Source organism: Neofelis nebulosa, chromosome 18, assembly GCF_028018385.1.
Source record: "Neofelis nebulosa isolate mNeoNeb1 chromosome 18, mNeoNeb1.pri, whole genome shotgun sequence".
NCBI lineage: Eukaryota > Metazoa > Chordata > Mammalia > Carnivora > Felidae > Neofelis > Neofelis nebulosa.
The window spans coordinates 26,599,936-26,616,465 of record NC_080799.1 but is presented as its reverse complement, the minus strand read 5'-3'; the positions used below and the strand labels follow the sequence as shown (position 1 = coordinate 26,616,465).

The window sequence follows — 16,530 nt, the reverse complement described above, 5'->3', positions numbered from 1 at the left end:
TCCCCTTTATCTAATGTTAATCCCTTGCTGTTTTCCCCTTTTTTGTTTTGGAAAATTTCAAACCTACAGAAAGCTGCAATCTGCTACAGTGACCACCTCATACTTTCACCAAGGTTCACCAGTTGTTAAAATATCAACAACATGTGTTTGCTTTCTTCTCCAGACACACATGCACTTTATTTTGCTGGAACATTGGACAGACATACAGAAATAGTGACACTGAGCACTCACCTCCTAAGAATGACACTGCTGTACCTTAGCACAACACCATTGTCTCATCCAAGAAAATTCATATCAATTCAACAATATCTGTTTTACAGACTGAAAAACTTCTAGAGCTTATTTTTCCAACTCCTAATCCTTACGTTTTTGAATCTTTACCCCGGTCTTGTGTTTTTTCAGTACCCACTTAGCCTTTCTGCTGTTGCTAACCTTGGTTTTTCTCTCCCACCTTAATTTCCCCCATATATTTCTTTCATCTTAATTTTCAGCGTGACCCCAGATCTCTTCCTTTCTTGTCCTGAGCCTTGCACTACTTTATGTCATGGGCTTGTCGCAGTTGGCCACAGCTGGGGTTCTGGAGGAGGTGTGCTCAGGGAACTGGCACGTCACAGAACAGAGTCCTCTCAGCCACCATTCCAGCTCCCTTCTCCATCTGAGTCTAAGTCTTAAATACTCCAGGGGTCCAGGCATCAGAACTCTTGGTTTTTGGTGACAAACCTGATTCGCATGACTGGGCACTGATTCAGCTCCTGTAAGTGGAAAACCAAGGGTCTCACACCTATAGCCCGATAACAGGCACTCAAGTCAGGCTGTCGGGCATCTGACCCACTAACCCCCAACTCTGCTTTGCCAGATAGTGCTCTTATTGGGGGCTCGTTGCCCTTGCCCTCCACAAACACATGAACATGGTAACCTCAGCATGGTAATCTGGGCACATACTAGTAGTTGACTTCCATTCATTGTGAGTCTGGGGCTTTCAAATACTCCAACCTGTAGAAAACAGCAGCTTTGGCAGACCATCAAGCAAGGTTTTGACCTCTTGCTCTATGCCAGGCCAGTGCTACTTGGAAAGGGACTTGCTCCAAACACTGCCTTCCGGTCCTGTGACTTCGACTTCTTCGACTCTTACCATATGCCAGGCACTGGGTCAGATTATGTATGTGCGTTAAATTATATTGTCAACACTTCACCACATCCCTCGTCTCCCCCACTTAACCCAGTAAACAGGTGCAGACAAGCGAAGTGGCTGAGCCAAGGGTGTGTGGAGGCTACCATCCAGAACCCAGTTTTGCCTGATGCCAAAGTCTGAGTTCTAGATACACACTTTATTGTTGAGAACCTAGGCAAGTCCTTGGCTACTTTGTTTTCTTTCACAGATTTTCTTCTTTCCCTGGTTTAGCTAGATGTCTTAAGGGCACTAACTTGAGTTTGTAAATTGTATTTTTAAACTTTGAACCCTGACATTTGTTTTTTAATTGGCTACCATGTTAAAAATCAGAACAGTAGGTAATCCAGTACTTGATAAAATTTCAACTGGTAGGTAATTTCTCACTCAGTTCTCAGCTCTGATCCATCCTTCACTTTAGGCTTACACATGTAAGGATCCATCCTGGGAACTGAAAGTCAGGAGTTAAGGCTGGGGGCTTAACTCCATGGGGGACTTCACAGCTGAGGGAACCAGCACGGTGTGGGGGTGGGGGACAGGGGGGGAGCACTTCACAAACTCACCCTCCAGCCCCGTGACTCCAGTCCGGAGTTTTTCTTGAGCTCTTGCTGGTTATCAGTTATTTGCTTGGGCTAACCCACAAACAAATCCAGCACGGTCCTGGTCCTCAACCTCAACCGAAATTCTATCCTCCAATCTAATCCTCCTCCATTCCCTATTTGAGGCAGCGGCTCAAGCAGCACTCAAGCCAGACACTTGAGACAGACCGTAGGCTCGCTGCCTTCTTCGTCTGACCAAGTGTGGCCATTTTTATTCCCACGGTATCTTTCCAGTTTGTCCCTCTTTATCCCAACCCCCAAATCTGCATTTTTCTCATGGGCTCTTCCAGTAACTACCACGTCCATCCCCTCAGCGTGCCCTCTGCATAGCTGCCAGCGTCTGAGGCCAAGTGTATCTGACTGAGTCTCCCCTGCAGAAGATCCTGTCAGCACCCTCTGCCAACGAGTTCCTTAACCAGGCTAAGGCCCTCCTTTGGGACACAATCCCAGCCAGAGTCAAGAGCCATAGGCGGCCCCACCCAGGAGCCCATGCTGTAGCAATGTCCCAGACTGAGCAAACTGACTTCCCACCTCCTGCCGTGGTACGCGATGCTCGCCGGCCTGCCTGCCCGCCTGCTGCAGAACCTTAGAAACTGCTCGGGCTTCATTGCCCACCAGTGCTTTTCCCAAGTATCGGTGCCCCTGCTTCTGTTCCACTCCTCCCAGTTTCCACATACTTTTAAGTGTCACTTTTATATTTTTCATTTATTACACAATACATGGTATTTATAATTAAAGAAATACTGATCGGCAGAATTAAGCCAATGTATTCCTACTACATCATGGTGATCATTATTAACATTTCGGTAGGTGTTTTATAGAAACGGGATCATGCTAAACATCGATCTTTCCACGTCATTGTGTAAAATTATTTCTATTTAACCAATCTCGTATGGTTGGACATCTATCCATATGCTGTCAGTGTACCCTTCGTTACATGTACGCGAATTTTTTCCTTTTTTAGTTTGGCAAATTTCAAACTGAACAGCGGGAAGAACAGTACAGTGAACACACGTGTGCGTGCACACGCCTGTCAACTGGCCACCAATTGTAAACGTGCTGTGTCATTATTATTTTTTTCTTCTCTTGTGCTGACCATCTAAAAGTTAGCTGGGGACATCTTGATGCTTTACTCCCAAGTGTAAGTCTCTGTCCCCTAAGAATAAGTTCAGTCTATGTAAGGCTGTTATTAGACCCAACAAATTGAACATTGTTTTGTCACCTATACCCAGTCCAGTTGTCCACTGAACATCTTGATCTTTTTCCCCAATCCTTTCAAGCTTCACAGTCCATGAGGTTGACATATCTCTGGTCTCCTTTAATTTAGGATAGTTGCCCTTTTTCCCCAGGGCACTGATGTTTTTTAAAGTCCCACCTTCTCGATTGATTTCCTGGTGATTAGGTTCAGGTTAATGATTCCAGCAAAACCCGAAGGTGACGTCTCTCTCGGTTCATCAGATTGGGAGCAGTGGTGCTTGTTGGGACACTGCTGATTCTGAATAGAACGTATCACACGGATTCTGGCCATCTCTTCTATGAGATGGGGAGCTGAGGACGGAGACGCGTGCTCAGACCCCACCTGGCGAAGCGTGCCCCATCCATGGCAGGGGTGTCATTGCTTCACTGGGTGAGTGAGTGCACTTGGCTGTTTGGAGGACACGGAAGAGTGAAGAGCAACATGGCAGAACTGGAGATGGGACAGGAAGCATGTCAAGACCGGCTCCACACCACCCTCTCATCAAGGGAGCTGCCCGCAGCAGATGCACAGATCCCCAAAGACATTTGTAGGAGGCCACTAAAACCAAATGCATGCAATCCCATTGATTCTGTTTTAATTCACACACTTTGGAATACTACATTTGGTCTGCCTGTGGTGGCACACGAGTCTGTCAAAGAATTTTCCAACAAGTTCTTAGAGCAGAAATATCTTTGCTGTTAACACCCAGATCCTAAAATAGCATTACCAAGGAATTATCTGTGCGTGACTCAGTGAGTTTTTTCCCTTATTCTGGCTCTTTGGAAACTTCCCAAGGACGTGAATGGGCATTGCATTGGCAGTGTGTGGTTAAGACGGTAGCAAAGCATTCACTGCCAGCACTGACGCGCACAGACTTTGTGACCTCAGGCAGAAACAACCACTGATGGGTTTTTTGGCGGAATGTGCAGCTGTCAAGGGGTTGAAATAACCAGAACAGTTTACCCCGGATGTTAAACTGTGGTTCATCCCAAAGCAGCTGCCTGCAGCTTATTTTCTTCCCTGTTGGCTCTCCAGCGCCCAGTAAGCACGCAGGCTATTCCCTGATTAAATGCTGCTGTTAAGAGAGGATGCTCTTTGTGCTCCAATCCAGCATTTTCCCAAGAACTCGTAGTATTAAAACATCCGTATACGGCACAACGTAACGATGAACACCTGCCTCCTGTTACTGGAAAAGCAGGTATGTCTGCCGTCTGCCAAATGTATGAGAGCGGCAGCACAGAAGGCACTGGTGGCACCGGGTGCCCCCAGGAAGGAACCCAGGCCCAGAAGGGACTCAAGCCACCTCCTCTCTCGGCCATAAGATCCTCTCCCAGCTGAGGGTCACTCAGCCCCTGCGCTTCTGGGACAACCTCCTATTTGCCACAAGCCCTCGCTTCCCCTGCCTACGAACAAGACGTTTTGGTAAAAGTGGAGTAATTATTTTGGCAGGTCTCACACGGAACCTCATCAAGAGCGAGGCGGCTGCCTGCCTCAACCCCGAGGACCTCACACCGTGCCCGTAAGAATAAGAAGAGAAGCGCTGGTACTTTCTGATGTGTGACTTACAGACTGACTTACGTGTCAATCTGACCTTCCAGTAGCAAAGAGAACTTTCTGTCCTCCCAAAGTATTAAATTCTATCCCTTTGGAAAGAGATCCACAGGACAGGGAGAAAAAAAAATCGTCGCACATGCTGGTGTCAACTGATACATCTGATAATCAAACTAATGGAGCCCCCCCAAATTTTTTTCTAAGGCAAAAAATCCTTTTATCACGAACACTCATTCCTTACATTAGAAGTAATGGGAGAGACACTTATTTCAAGTACACTGCTAGAAAAGTTTTTTTTTTTAACGCATGAATCCCAAGGACTAGCCAAACCTTTAAAAATATTAAGCAAATTCAATATACACAAGTACTTCACAGACACTGAAAAACTGAAGACTGAGAAAAATGTTGGTTTTATAGATTTATTTTCAAAGGGCAAAACAGACAATTTAAATACAAGTCTAAACAGAATTACTCTGTCAAAGGCAGCAATAATGCCAAAACGCGTTCTCACTTCCAGACACTTGCCAGCATCTTCTGAGTCTTCTCTCAGTGAAAAAAAGGGGTCTGGCAAAAACAAAGTAAATTCAGTGTTTCTCTTTGGTGCACTGACTTTTAGGGACTTGGAGGTGCTCAATCCAGGGTAACTAAAGTTATAGATACTTGATACAATGTTTTATTTAAAAAGTCAATCACTTGATTATCTTAGAGTCTAAATAACAATAGCTAATGTCTACTGACAGGCTTCTTTACCATCAAGCATGGTTGTAAGTGATCTGCATACACTACCAACTTTCTCCACCACAAAATTCCCAGGTAGGTCCTGTCATTATCCCCATTTTACATATGAGGAAGCAGGGTTAGAGGCTAGACAGCCTGCCCAAGGTCACCAGACTTACAGACCCGGACAGAGCTGAGAATCAAGTCCAGTGTCTGACTCCAGAGTCCATCCTCTTACCCAGGAGGCCTCTCCTGCCTGATTAAGCTTCAGGCCATCTCATAACTTCTGGGACATCAGGCTGGGCTGGCTTCGGGTGGGTAACTGAGGGCAGTAGAGGGCTCCGCTTCTGGGTTACCTTGCTCAGTGTTTTGTACAAGACTGCTTTTATGAGGAGGGCTGACAATCAAGGAAGTCCTGTCCAAGAATGAATTGTTCACGGCCCGTCTCAAGGATAAAGATGATCACTAAGGCCGGCCCCCTTTGAGTGGCAGATAACCAGAAGGGACCTGCATTTCATAACCAGTGAAAATCTGTCAAGCGTTTCCAATTTTTCCATTTTTCCCAAGTCTTACTTTACTGAAGAACTACAGAGAGATTAATTCTATGGGAGAACAACATTCTGTAAGTCAAATTATTTACCTGATATTTTATTCGTAAACATCCTTCTTATCTGCAATGTAATCTACAATTTCTTGTGGACACATTAACTTCTCAGCATCTGTATCAGGGATTTCAAACCCTGCAAAGAAAATGTATAATGCATGAGTGTAGAAAAAATCCTTTAAAATTAAAAGCATCTAATGCTTCCTTACCACCCACAAGTGCATCAAAATTCTCCAGCAACCCCGAATCCCATTTAAGTTATGGGCCAGTTATGTTCTAGACAATAGTCACATAATGTGTATAACAGCTGGTTCTTTTTTTAAAAGATACAATTCATATGATAGAAAACCCACCACCTAAAGTGTAAAATTCAGTGGTTTTTTTAGTATATTGGCAAGGTTGTACAACCATCACCATTATCTAATTCTAGAACATTTCCATTACCATGTTCCCATCCTACCCCTAACTGATGCAATCGCACTGGTGAGCATAATCTCTGAGGAATTGTAACTAAGTTCTGTTCTGTAGGGTGGCACAGAAGCCCCCTGGCTTTCATTCAGGCAACTTACCCAAAACTGCTGTGGAGCCTTAAAGAGGTCTCCTGTGCACAACTGTCTGAGAAAGCCACGTAACCTGGGAGTGTGCATGGGAGGCTCTGCAGGAAGCCAGGCCTGTACGTGTGTGTGTTCTGGGCACACCCAGTTACTTCTCTGGGCACGGTCACTTTGGCCTAGCTACGAGAGGTGCTGAGGTGTGGTCAGCGTCTCCAAAGGTGAGGTTCTGCTTGAGGTGGAGCCCCCACCTCAAGCATCTAAGTCCATCCTCCCCCAGGCCTTTCCTGGTCACTCAGCCCTTGGCACCACAGCGGGCACCCTACTGGCCCTGTACCAAGTGGGTTCTAATTGAAGGCACCATCCCTAGCGTTGACTTCACCTGATGCTCACCTGATGCTAAGTAAGCAGGCGTGTATGTGGCGGGGGTGCGGTTTCTATTTCTATATTTGATTCAAATCCCAATTCTGACTCCCAGCATTTCATACACCTAATTACACTGTGCAGACCCCAGACTTAGCCTTTTACCAAATTCGTCCTCCATGGCCATGATAATCTCCACTTGGTCCAAACTGTCTAAGCCCAGGTCTTTCATAAAGTGGGAATTTACCGAGAGCTGCAAGAAAGGAATGCCAAATGCAAAATTCAGTCCGTGATGACATTTGTTTCTCAAAGTAACAGGGAGGCACAATGTCAATTAATCATTAGGTAGAAGAGGTTTCTTAAAGAGGCCATATTTTAAATACTGATAACCAGCAGTTTATGTTTAACCCGTGCCAGCATTATATCTTAACTTATTCAACCTTGTTTTGAAATGGTTAACAATATATACAAGGCTTAGCAATGGATTTCACTTTATGTATTTCACTAAGATCTTTGATTTTTGCTCTGAAAAACTATCCTGGAGGTGTAATGTACAACACGGTGATTATAATAACACTGCATTGCATATCTGGAAGTTGCTAGGAGAGCAGATCTTAAAAACTATCATTATAAGAGGGTGCCCGAGTGGCTCAGTCAGTTAAGCACCTGACTTCAGCTCAGGTCATGATCTCACGGTTTGTGAGTTTGAGCCCCGTGTCGGGCTCTGTGCTGACAGCTCAGAGCCTGGAGTCTGCTTCAGATTCTGTGTCTCCCTCTCTCTCTGCCCCTCCCCCACTTGTGCTCTGTCTGTATCAAAAATAAATAAATGTATAAAAATTTTTTAAAAATGTCATTGTAAGAAAAAAGTTTCTGTAACTATGTGTGATTATAGATATTAACCAGACTTAACTGTGATCAATTCAAAATATTATATAAATATCATGATGTTGTATACCTGAAACTAACATAATGTTATTGCCAATCAGACCTCAATAATAAAAACCCCACTATCCTACCTATACAGTACATTCAGTTATTAAAGAGGGAATTTATGTACCACTGTGAGAAAAATACTAGCGGATAAATTAAAAAGCAACATGCAGAACAGTGTTTACAGTATTCTAACACTTGCGTTTTAAAAAGGGTAGGCGATAAGGATCACATAGTACATAAAGTATACATACATGTACAAACGTGTATACTTCCTTGCGTATGTACACTTCCTTGCGTATGTACTATCTCTGGAAAGATACACAAGAACCTGGTTCCACTGGCTGCCTCCCAGAAAGGGAACCATGTGGCTAGGAGTCAGGGAGACTTTTTACTGAATATCCCTTTGAACCCTCTGAATTCTGTACCATTGATTAAATGCTAATTTAAAGAAAAACATTAAGCCACGTCAGTTACCTTTTCAGGGTCGATCTTGTCATAGAGTTTCAAGACATAAAGAACACGGTCCTTGATTCCCTCTAACGTCAAAGGGGGCGCATCACTATACTGGCGGCACAACTGCGTTACTGGAACCTAAAGCAAGGAAGGGCAGGAACGAAGCGGTGTTGAACCTAACATGCCTCTAGGTCAATGCACTAGCCCACAGATGCCTTCCACGGGGCTTTTGGCACTTCAGAGAACCCACATCCTCTGATTCTACTCTGGCCATTAGGCCACCCGGGGTCACAACGCTGGGGTGTTTCAGAAGCCCTAGCGGTTCAGCAGCATAAAAATGGGCCTCCTTTCCCCTCAGAGCCAGGACTGCCCCGTCTGGCCCAGGCAGACTTTCTGCCACTAAAACCAGATAGGGTCTGCAGATAAGTGGAAGTCTTCCTGTGGCCCCTTCTGCAGCACTCCTGCCACTCTGAGGCACTGCCACCGTTAACAGGCATGCCTGAGTCAAAGTAACGCACCTGGAAAGAGCTGTCACGGTAAATGGAGAGGCAGCTCACCCTGAGGGCCACACCGCAGGTCTAAAATGGCCCCAGCAGTGATTACACTGACCTTGGCAAGGGCAAATGAGCCAACTACCAGCCCGAAGGAGATGAGGGAGCCTGACAGTCCTTATGGTCCAATTTGTTTCCCTTCAGGGTAGGCTTGCCTTACCGCCACCAGCAAAAACCATGAGGCTTTCTGGGTTTTACCATGATGGGAGTGGTATCTCAAATGTCTCTGGTACTAGCCTACTTGATATTTAGCTAGGTATTAGATTCTTGGATGGATTCTTTCACCAAATCTGAAAAGAAGTCCAACTCACAGCTCAGCAGGCTTAACGTTGTGGAAGGGACAATGCAGAACAAGAGAAAACAGCTGTCTGATACTTTTGCTCACAATGAAGTCCCTAATCTGAACCGGTGTTTTTACCTTTTAAAGTTGATTTTAAACCTGCAGTTTTGAGTTCTTAGGGCAATTTCCCATAGAAAGTGGGTTTGTGTGTTGGGGCTCAGGTCCCTGAGACTGACAGAGGTCTATGAAAATCATAATTAAAGGGGCGCCTGGGTGGCGCAGTCGGTTAAGCGTCCGACTTCAGCCAGGTCACGATCTCGCGGTCCGTGAGTTCGAGCCCCGCGTCAGGCTCTGGGCTGATGGCTCGGAGCCTGGAGCCTGTTTCTGATTCTGTGTCTCCCTCTCTCTCTGCCCCTCCCCCGTTCATGCTCTGTCTCTCTCTGTCCCAAAAATAAATAAAAAAAACAAAACAAAACAAAAAAAAAAAACGTTGAAAATCATAATTAAAAATGCTGCTGAATGAACCAAACCTGTATATACCTCTATATAAGAAATATTTATCTTGCAAAAAAAAAAAAAAATCACATACTGAAATCAGGTTTAATCAGCAAGCTATAAAGAGATTAGATGAAGAGCTTTATGGCTATTCTAAGGTATTTCTGAGTACTTTCAGAGTTTAAGAGCACTTATTATTTTTGGCTAAATGTGTAGTGTCCTTTCCTTTCCGACTGCAGTGTGAGTTAAGGAGACTGCTGCTCTGGGACCATCTCTGGGCCTACTTAACCACAATCACTAGAAGTCTCCACAAGCCACAAGTAAAATGAAGCAGCAGAAGGGACCAAAGAGAGGAGAAAGGAGTTAATAGTGGTGATGACAGGAAAGAACTTTGAGGGGGAAGGATCTGGCAGAGGCCTTGTCTGTGCACATCAAGAAGAGGTATGAGGGGGAATTCCTGCTGAGGAGGAAGGGAAAATGGGAGGCTGTGCTGCAGAGCCCACGAGGGAGGAGGCCGGTGAAGGCACATCTGCACACAACTACCCAAGTGGCCCACTAGGTGTCAGCACCGTCCCCAGCAGCACTGGCAGGTGCACTCACTTGGGTCAGGTGGGCACCACATGATAGTGATGAAAATAAAAGGGTCTCCACCTGGAGAGCACATGCCAGTCCAAAATGGGGGGCTACCGTGGGCTCGGCACAGGGCAGGCAGGTGCAGTGGGGGACGGCTCAGACTCTGGAATAAGACTGCCTATGTTTGTACCCTGGCACTAGCTCTTTCTTACTAGCTGTGTGGCCCTGGGCAAGTTACTTAATCCTTCTATGTCTCAGTTCCCCTATCTGTAGAATGAGGACAAGCAGCAGTACAAAGCTCACAGCACTGCTTGAGGCATCACCGAGAGAGCGTGCAGGGCTCAGAACCGCCCGGCTCATCCACAGTGAGTGCTCTGGAGGCCTGCCTAGGAGGATCAGGGTAATGACCTGCCAATCTGAGGCTCTGGTGGTAATGTGGCCCCTAAGTACTTGATCCCACTCGTTCCCTCTCATGCCCCCCCCCACCTTCTGGTCTCTTTATGGACTTCTTACCCTAGGCTGGACTATGGCACTGCGCTAGGCACTTTACAACCATCATCTTCATTCTGACAATAGTCCCATTTTACGACAGGAAACTGAGACAAAGAAAAGTTAGGAATCCAGCCCCAGGTCTCCCAGCTTGGCCTCTCGGGAGGGTCTTATTGCCTCCTTCCTGCTGGACTCAGCTATTTAAAAAAAGAGAGAGAGAGAGAGGGAGGCACACAGAATGGGAACGGACACCCCTGCAGTGTCCCCAACAATCAACAATGTTTTTGGTGTTGTTTTCCCCAAGATCTACACTAAACAATTCTATGTGACATAAGTCACCTCCTACAGCCATCAGAGAAGGCAATGTATGCAGGCAAAGAGTAACTACCCTCTAGACCAGTAGAGACAAATTACCTGGTTCATTTCCCTCAACATCCATCCATCTCTACTCGGGCGCATCTCTGACTAAGGGAAACCGAGGAACCTCAGTTTAAAGCTAAGGAGACAGCTTCAAAGGCCATCTCTATCAACTGCCCCGCCCCCACAAAACAGCTCCACCCGGGTCGCAGACATTTTGACGTCGGTTTGGAAATCCTTACGTGTCCCCAGAACACCTGCTCGCAGACCTCTATTCCTTATTTGCCCCCTGGTGCTCTGGCCAGAGACCAACGTCCACCCTTCCCAGTGTCTCACCATCATGTTTACTGGGTCACCCAGCCTGGCTGACTGGGAGGAAAGATCTCCCTTATTCAACAAACCTTGTTTCACATTTACTCCCTGCAACCTACACAGAACACCCACATTCCTTAGCGCCCTTCACAACATGCCTACATCTACCTCAACTCGGGTCTCCCCTCCATTCCACTGGCACCCGAGGGTCAACCATAAGAGTGCCAGGTTCCTCCTGGTCTTTGCACGTGCTGTCACACCCTGGCCTGAGTGCATGAGAAACTGCCGCCTTTGAGACTCTGCTCACCGGAGGCACTAGGTAGGTCCCTCTTCTGTGCTGTACACGCACCCTGTTCTCACACATGGCTATGTCTCAGCAGCCCGTGAGCTGTACCTCCTGTGCCTAGCACTGTGCTGTAGGCTGGAACTACAAAGATAAATGAAATATGACCGCTACCCTCAGAGGAGCTTTTATGGCATAATGGGAAAGACCAATCCAAAGAGATTATTTCAGTTGTAATAAAAACGTAGCAAGAGCCATGACAGATGTATTTGTAGGCCGCTTCAGGAACAAAGTTGTCATTCAGTCCTTGACAGGCAAGGAAGAAACAGATACCAAACCTGGAGTTAGCCCTGAAAGAACAGGGTCATTCAAGGAGGGAAGGTCAGGCCAAGAAAGAGAACTGAGGCCTGAAAGTGTAGCCGGTGTGTGTGGTAAGGAGACTGAAGGGTAAGGTGGTTCACAGACAGGCTCTGAGGCTGAAGAGGCAGGGCCCAGGGCTGCAGAGACCTGAGTAAGACAAAACAGCTGGGCTTTCCCTGCACAAGCATTCTGCCTTCATCTGGGTACCGTGCCCCATAGAACACTTTAGAAGTCTTCTTTGTGCTTTGCCTTTGACACAGTTCAGATTTGGGGCCTGCCTGGGTCAAGAATAAGACATCCAAGTTCCATTTTAGGCCACCACCCTTGTTTTTCTTACCTTCGATTTTATACTGCCATATTTTTACATCCAGGAGACCTGCTTCATAGCTCCTTTTAGGGGGCAGGGATGAGTCAGAATATAAATAAATAACTAGTTCCCCTGGAGTCAGCATAGTGGATAGATTTGAGGAGAAAAAAAGCTAATGGAAAAGAATGGGTGGAATAAGCAATAGTCCAGATGAAATGAGCGAGGGCTGGAGGTGGAAGTTTGGGGTAACTGGGAGACAGGCAGTAACAAATCAAGAGAGTGAAGAGACAGACCAGGAAGAGAGTGTGGTAAGAGATCTTTGGAACTTACCAACATTTAAGGGTTAGAAAGTGTCCCAACAGGGTAGGAGCAGAGAGACAGGGAAAAAGGAACCACAACGAACCACAACAAACAGTGTAGAACAATCTAGAGAACACCAGCAGGGAATGAGCTGGCAAGTTTAACACGAGGCCACAGAATGTCCAATGAGTTATTAACTAGTGTCTTTCCTTTGTATCTCTCTACCTTCAACAGCTAGAATAAGGTCTGGCCCATAGCTGTCCTGTTCCTTTGAAAGAACAAGTGTTTACTCACTCTCTCTTCAATCAGCAAAGGATGTAAGGTGGTTAAATGGGAGCACTTGGCCAAAATCACTTTGTAAATATAAATAAAATAGTTTTTCTGCTGTATACATGAACCAAGCAGAGGCAGTGGAACATCTCTGAGCACCCTTCCATTCAAGGTGTGGTCCAAGGACCAGTGGCACCAGGATCTTCTGGGAGCCTACTATAAATGAAGACTCTTGGGCCCTTTCCCAGACACTGTATTTTAGCCCAAGTGATCTGTAACAGTCAAGTCTGAGAATCAGTGCTCTATGAATAGGGACAATCATTTTGCATTTTAACCTACAATGGAAATCCCTCTCAGGAAGAAAACACTCAACAACTCTACATACTGCCCTTTACCTCTTAACTTCAAGGTGACACTTTCAACCTTTTGATTCAGGCAATGGGACCAATGCCCTATGAATTAATCCATCACATGGTCATCTCAACCCTAGCCACAGAAAAGAATCACTTGGTGACTTTTAAAAACAGACACCCAGGCCCCAACTCTAGAAATAATGATTGACTTGGCCTGGGCATCCTCATTGTTATATTCTAATATGTTGTCAATACTGAAATATTGAAACCACTATTAAGTCCACTGGTTTGGGTGGGGTTCTCAACTTGACCCTGAGAGTCTATTCTACCTTACGGCAGTAGTTCTTGATCTTGGCCCAACCCTTTAGTCACCTGGGGAACACAAATGAAAATCCATGCCAGGGCCTCATCTCTGATAAGTAAATCAAAATGCACAGTGGTGGGGAGGAGGGGGTAAGGGATTTCTTCCCCCTTCTTTTAAGCTGCTCAGGTGATCTGAATGTGCAGCAAGGGTGGAAATGACTTTCCTAAATGGAAAATGACTGCCCTAAAGACAATTTCTGCCTCACAAAGGTTTCATCCGACAGAAAGGCTAAATACTGCTTTTTTTCCTGTCTTTCCTTCAGGAAGCAAGTGAACAGGCAAAAGGCATTACAGGGAGAAATCCCGAACGAGAAATGCTCTGGAGAAGGTTATAGGCCAGTGTGGCTTCCTTTTTGCACCTTGTCATTAGTTTCCCCCTAGAAAGCTATCACGGTATTTGTCATTATAACTACAACTAACGGAAACCTGTATTTTGAGAGCTTGCCAAGCACCGCAACTAGGTGCTCTACCTACAACATCCTCTCAAAATCTCGTTGCAACTCCATAGAGACTAGTACCCCAACTTTATCAGCCGTTCAGACTGATATTAGGAAGGTAATGGACTTGCTCAAAGTTTCGGAAAGTGGGAGCCAGCATTTACACCCAGGGGTGTGTCTGGAGGGTCTATGCTCCGGCTCTTAAGCACTAGGACACCCGAGCTCCCAGCAGGGGTCAACCAAGCACCATGAGGTAGTGGGACAGGCATTGAGCCAGATGTCCCCTGGCCACCCCCGCCGCGGCTGGCGTGGCCCCGCTGTCTGACCCCTCCCCCCCCCACCCCGATCCCTGACCCCTGCCAAGCCCGCAGCAAAGTCACCGCGAGTCACCTGCGCGAGCACCGAGGCAGGATGCGGAACCCCAGGCCTCGTCCGGGCCCCCGCGGGGCAGAGGGTGTTGCTGAGCGGCCGGACTGCGGCCAGCGTGGGGACCCGGGGCAGCGGCGCGAAGGCCGCAGGCAGTCGGCGGACACAAGCGGAAAGGACACGAGCCGCCATGGCTACGCTGACCCAAGATGCACTGCGCCGCGCCCGCCGGCCCAGTTTCCTCTCTGCTCCGCGCAGGGGACGCACAGAGCGGCGCAGCCTGTCGCCACTGGCCGTAGCGTCCCCTGGCGGCTCCTGGTGGCACTGTGTCCTCCTGGAGTGCGGTCCAGCCCTCCAGGGCAAGAGGCGACCAGCCGCTAGCGCCAGAACTAGAACCTCGTGCTTAGTGTCTTTCCCTAAACACTAATATGTGACACAGGAAAGGAACTTAGTTTTATTTATTCTCCGAAAGTTGTGAAATACATTTGTTTAAAAGGGTTTTTTTTTTAAATGTTTATTTTATTTATTTTGAGAGAGAGAGAGAGAGAGCGCAAGTAGGGACGAGGCAGAGAGAGAGAGGGAAAGAGAAACCTGAGCAGGCTGTCCGCTGTCAGGCTGTCAGCGCGGAGCTGCAGGCAGGGGGGCTCGAACCCACCAACTGTGAGATCACCACCGGAGCAGAAATCAAGAGTCCGATGCTTAACTGATTGAGCCACCCAGCGCCCCGTTTAAAAGTTTGATGCTGCAGTTATTCCACAGGTATCAAAATTACTTAATATTAATATTAATCAAAAGTATTTAATATAATCAAAATAATTATAAGCAATATAAATGTGAAAAAATCAGAATCAATTTAAATACATGTTGGCTAATAAATGTGGGAACTACAAGAAAACAATGTACAACTTTTAAAACTTAATAGTTCACAAAAATGGAGTAAGTGGGAGAAATTTAAACTGCTAATCTCATACTTTCTTAGCCAGTAAATTGAAATGACTCCAAACTCGGAAAATTGCCTGGATGAACAGTCCAATAATGCCTTCAGTCTTCTGTCTAGTTTTCTTTAAAGTTTTTATTTTTATTTATTTTGACAGAGATAGTGGGGGAGGGGCAGAGAGAGGGAAAGAGAGAATCTCAAACAGGCTCCTTGAATGTCAGCACAGAGCCCCACGTAGGGCTCAAACCCACGAACCGTGAGATCATGACCTGAGCCGAAACCAAGAGTGGGACACTGAACTGACTGAGCCACCCAGGCACCCCTCTGTTTCTTTTTACTTTTGTTAAATTCAAATATACAGTAGAGCTAGGCAGTAATTCCAGTTTGGTAATGAATGAACAAACACTGAGCACATACTTGATGTAGTAGGCATGAAGAGTATTGCTGTGAGGCCCCTGCCCTTCAGAGGTACACAGGCTAATGAGGGGGACTGTGACATTAAGCAATACATTAAATACCGTGTCTTAAATTTAGAGCGTATGTTCAGAGTGCTCAGAGGGTGGGCAGTTAGCACAACACGGGGGAGTTCCAGAAATGCTCCGTGGAAGATGACAAATTAGCAGGGGAAGTAGATCAAAGCAGAGGCAAAGGCTCTTCCAGGCAGAAAAGACAGTTTGGCATGAACTACAAACAGCTTGTTATGGCAAGAGTATTGATTATGTGGGGAATGGAGTCAGGAAGCTAGAAATGTGTCCAGGGAGCTTGTGATGCATGTTGGCAAACCTGAACTTTATTGTTCAATTGAAGGGTTTGACCAGGGGAGTGATAAGGTCCCACTCTAGCAACAGAATCTGTGGATTTATGGAGGACAGGGGTGGGGGTGTGAAGGTGGCCAGAAGGGCCTGACCTGTGGCAGGGGCCATGGGAATGAAAGACCTGAACTGGAAAGAGACTTAGGAGGGAAAAGAAAGCAGCAGGGCTAAGTGAATGCATGATTAGATAGGAGAGGAAGGAATCTCAGGTTTTTGGCTTAGTGGGTAATGGTGTCAGCAGTTGAAACAGAACACACAAGGGGGAAGATAGCTCATTCTAGTGCTTCTAGATCATCTGGTAACAGTCAGTTGGATATAGGACTGGGAAGCTCAGAGAAGAGGCTAGGGCTGGATGCAGGTGGGGATGAAAACCTCTGGAATACATCCATTCTGAAAACGTAGGGTTTTGGGGGCACCTGGGTGGCTCAGTTGGTTAAGCATCTGACTCTTGATTTGGGTTCAAGTCATGATCTCACGGTTCGTGAGGGTGCATACTGCTCATGTGCACT

General features: G+C 46.4%; 1 protein-coding gene across 2 annotated transcripts; it reads right to left on the bottom strand.

Moving 5' to 3' along the window:
* Positions 1-4,960: 4,960 nt before the first annotated feature.
* NDUFAB1 (NADH:ubiquinone oxidoreductase subunit AB1) lies at positions 4,961-14,504 on the bottom strand. 2 transcript variants are annotated; one of them, XM_058711564.1, is made up of 5 exons: positions 14,297-14,503; positions 8,198-8,314; positions 6,956-7,043; positions 5,913-6,012; positions 4,961-5,119 (listed from the first exon to the last, which is right to left on the bottom strand). In XM_058711564.1, the coding sequence occupies exons 1-4, from the start codon at positions 14,462-14,464 to the stop codon at positions 5,921-5,923; spliced, it is 465 nt and encodes a 154-aa protein (XP_058567547.1). In that variant the 5' UTR covers positions 14,465-14,503; the 3' UTR covers positions 4,961-5,119; positions 5,913-5,920. The 2 variants fall into 2 exon arrangements, with proteins under 2 accessions (XP_058567547.1, XP_058567548.1); XM_058711565.1 differs by lacking the exon at positions 4,961-5,119 and adding an exon at positions 5,126-5,779 and having other exon boundaries at positions 14,297-14,504.
* Positions 14,505-16,530: the final 2,026 nt, after the last annotated feature.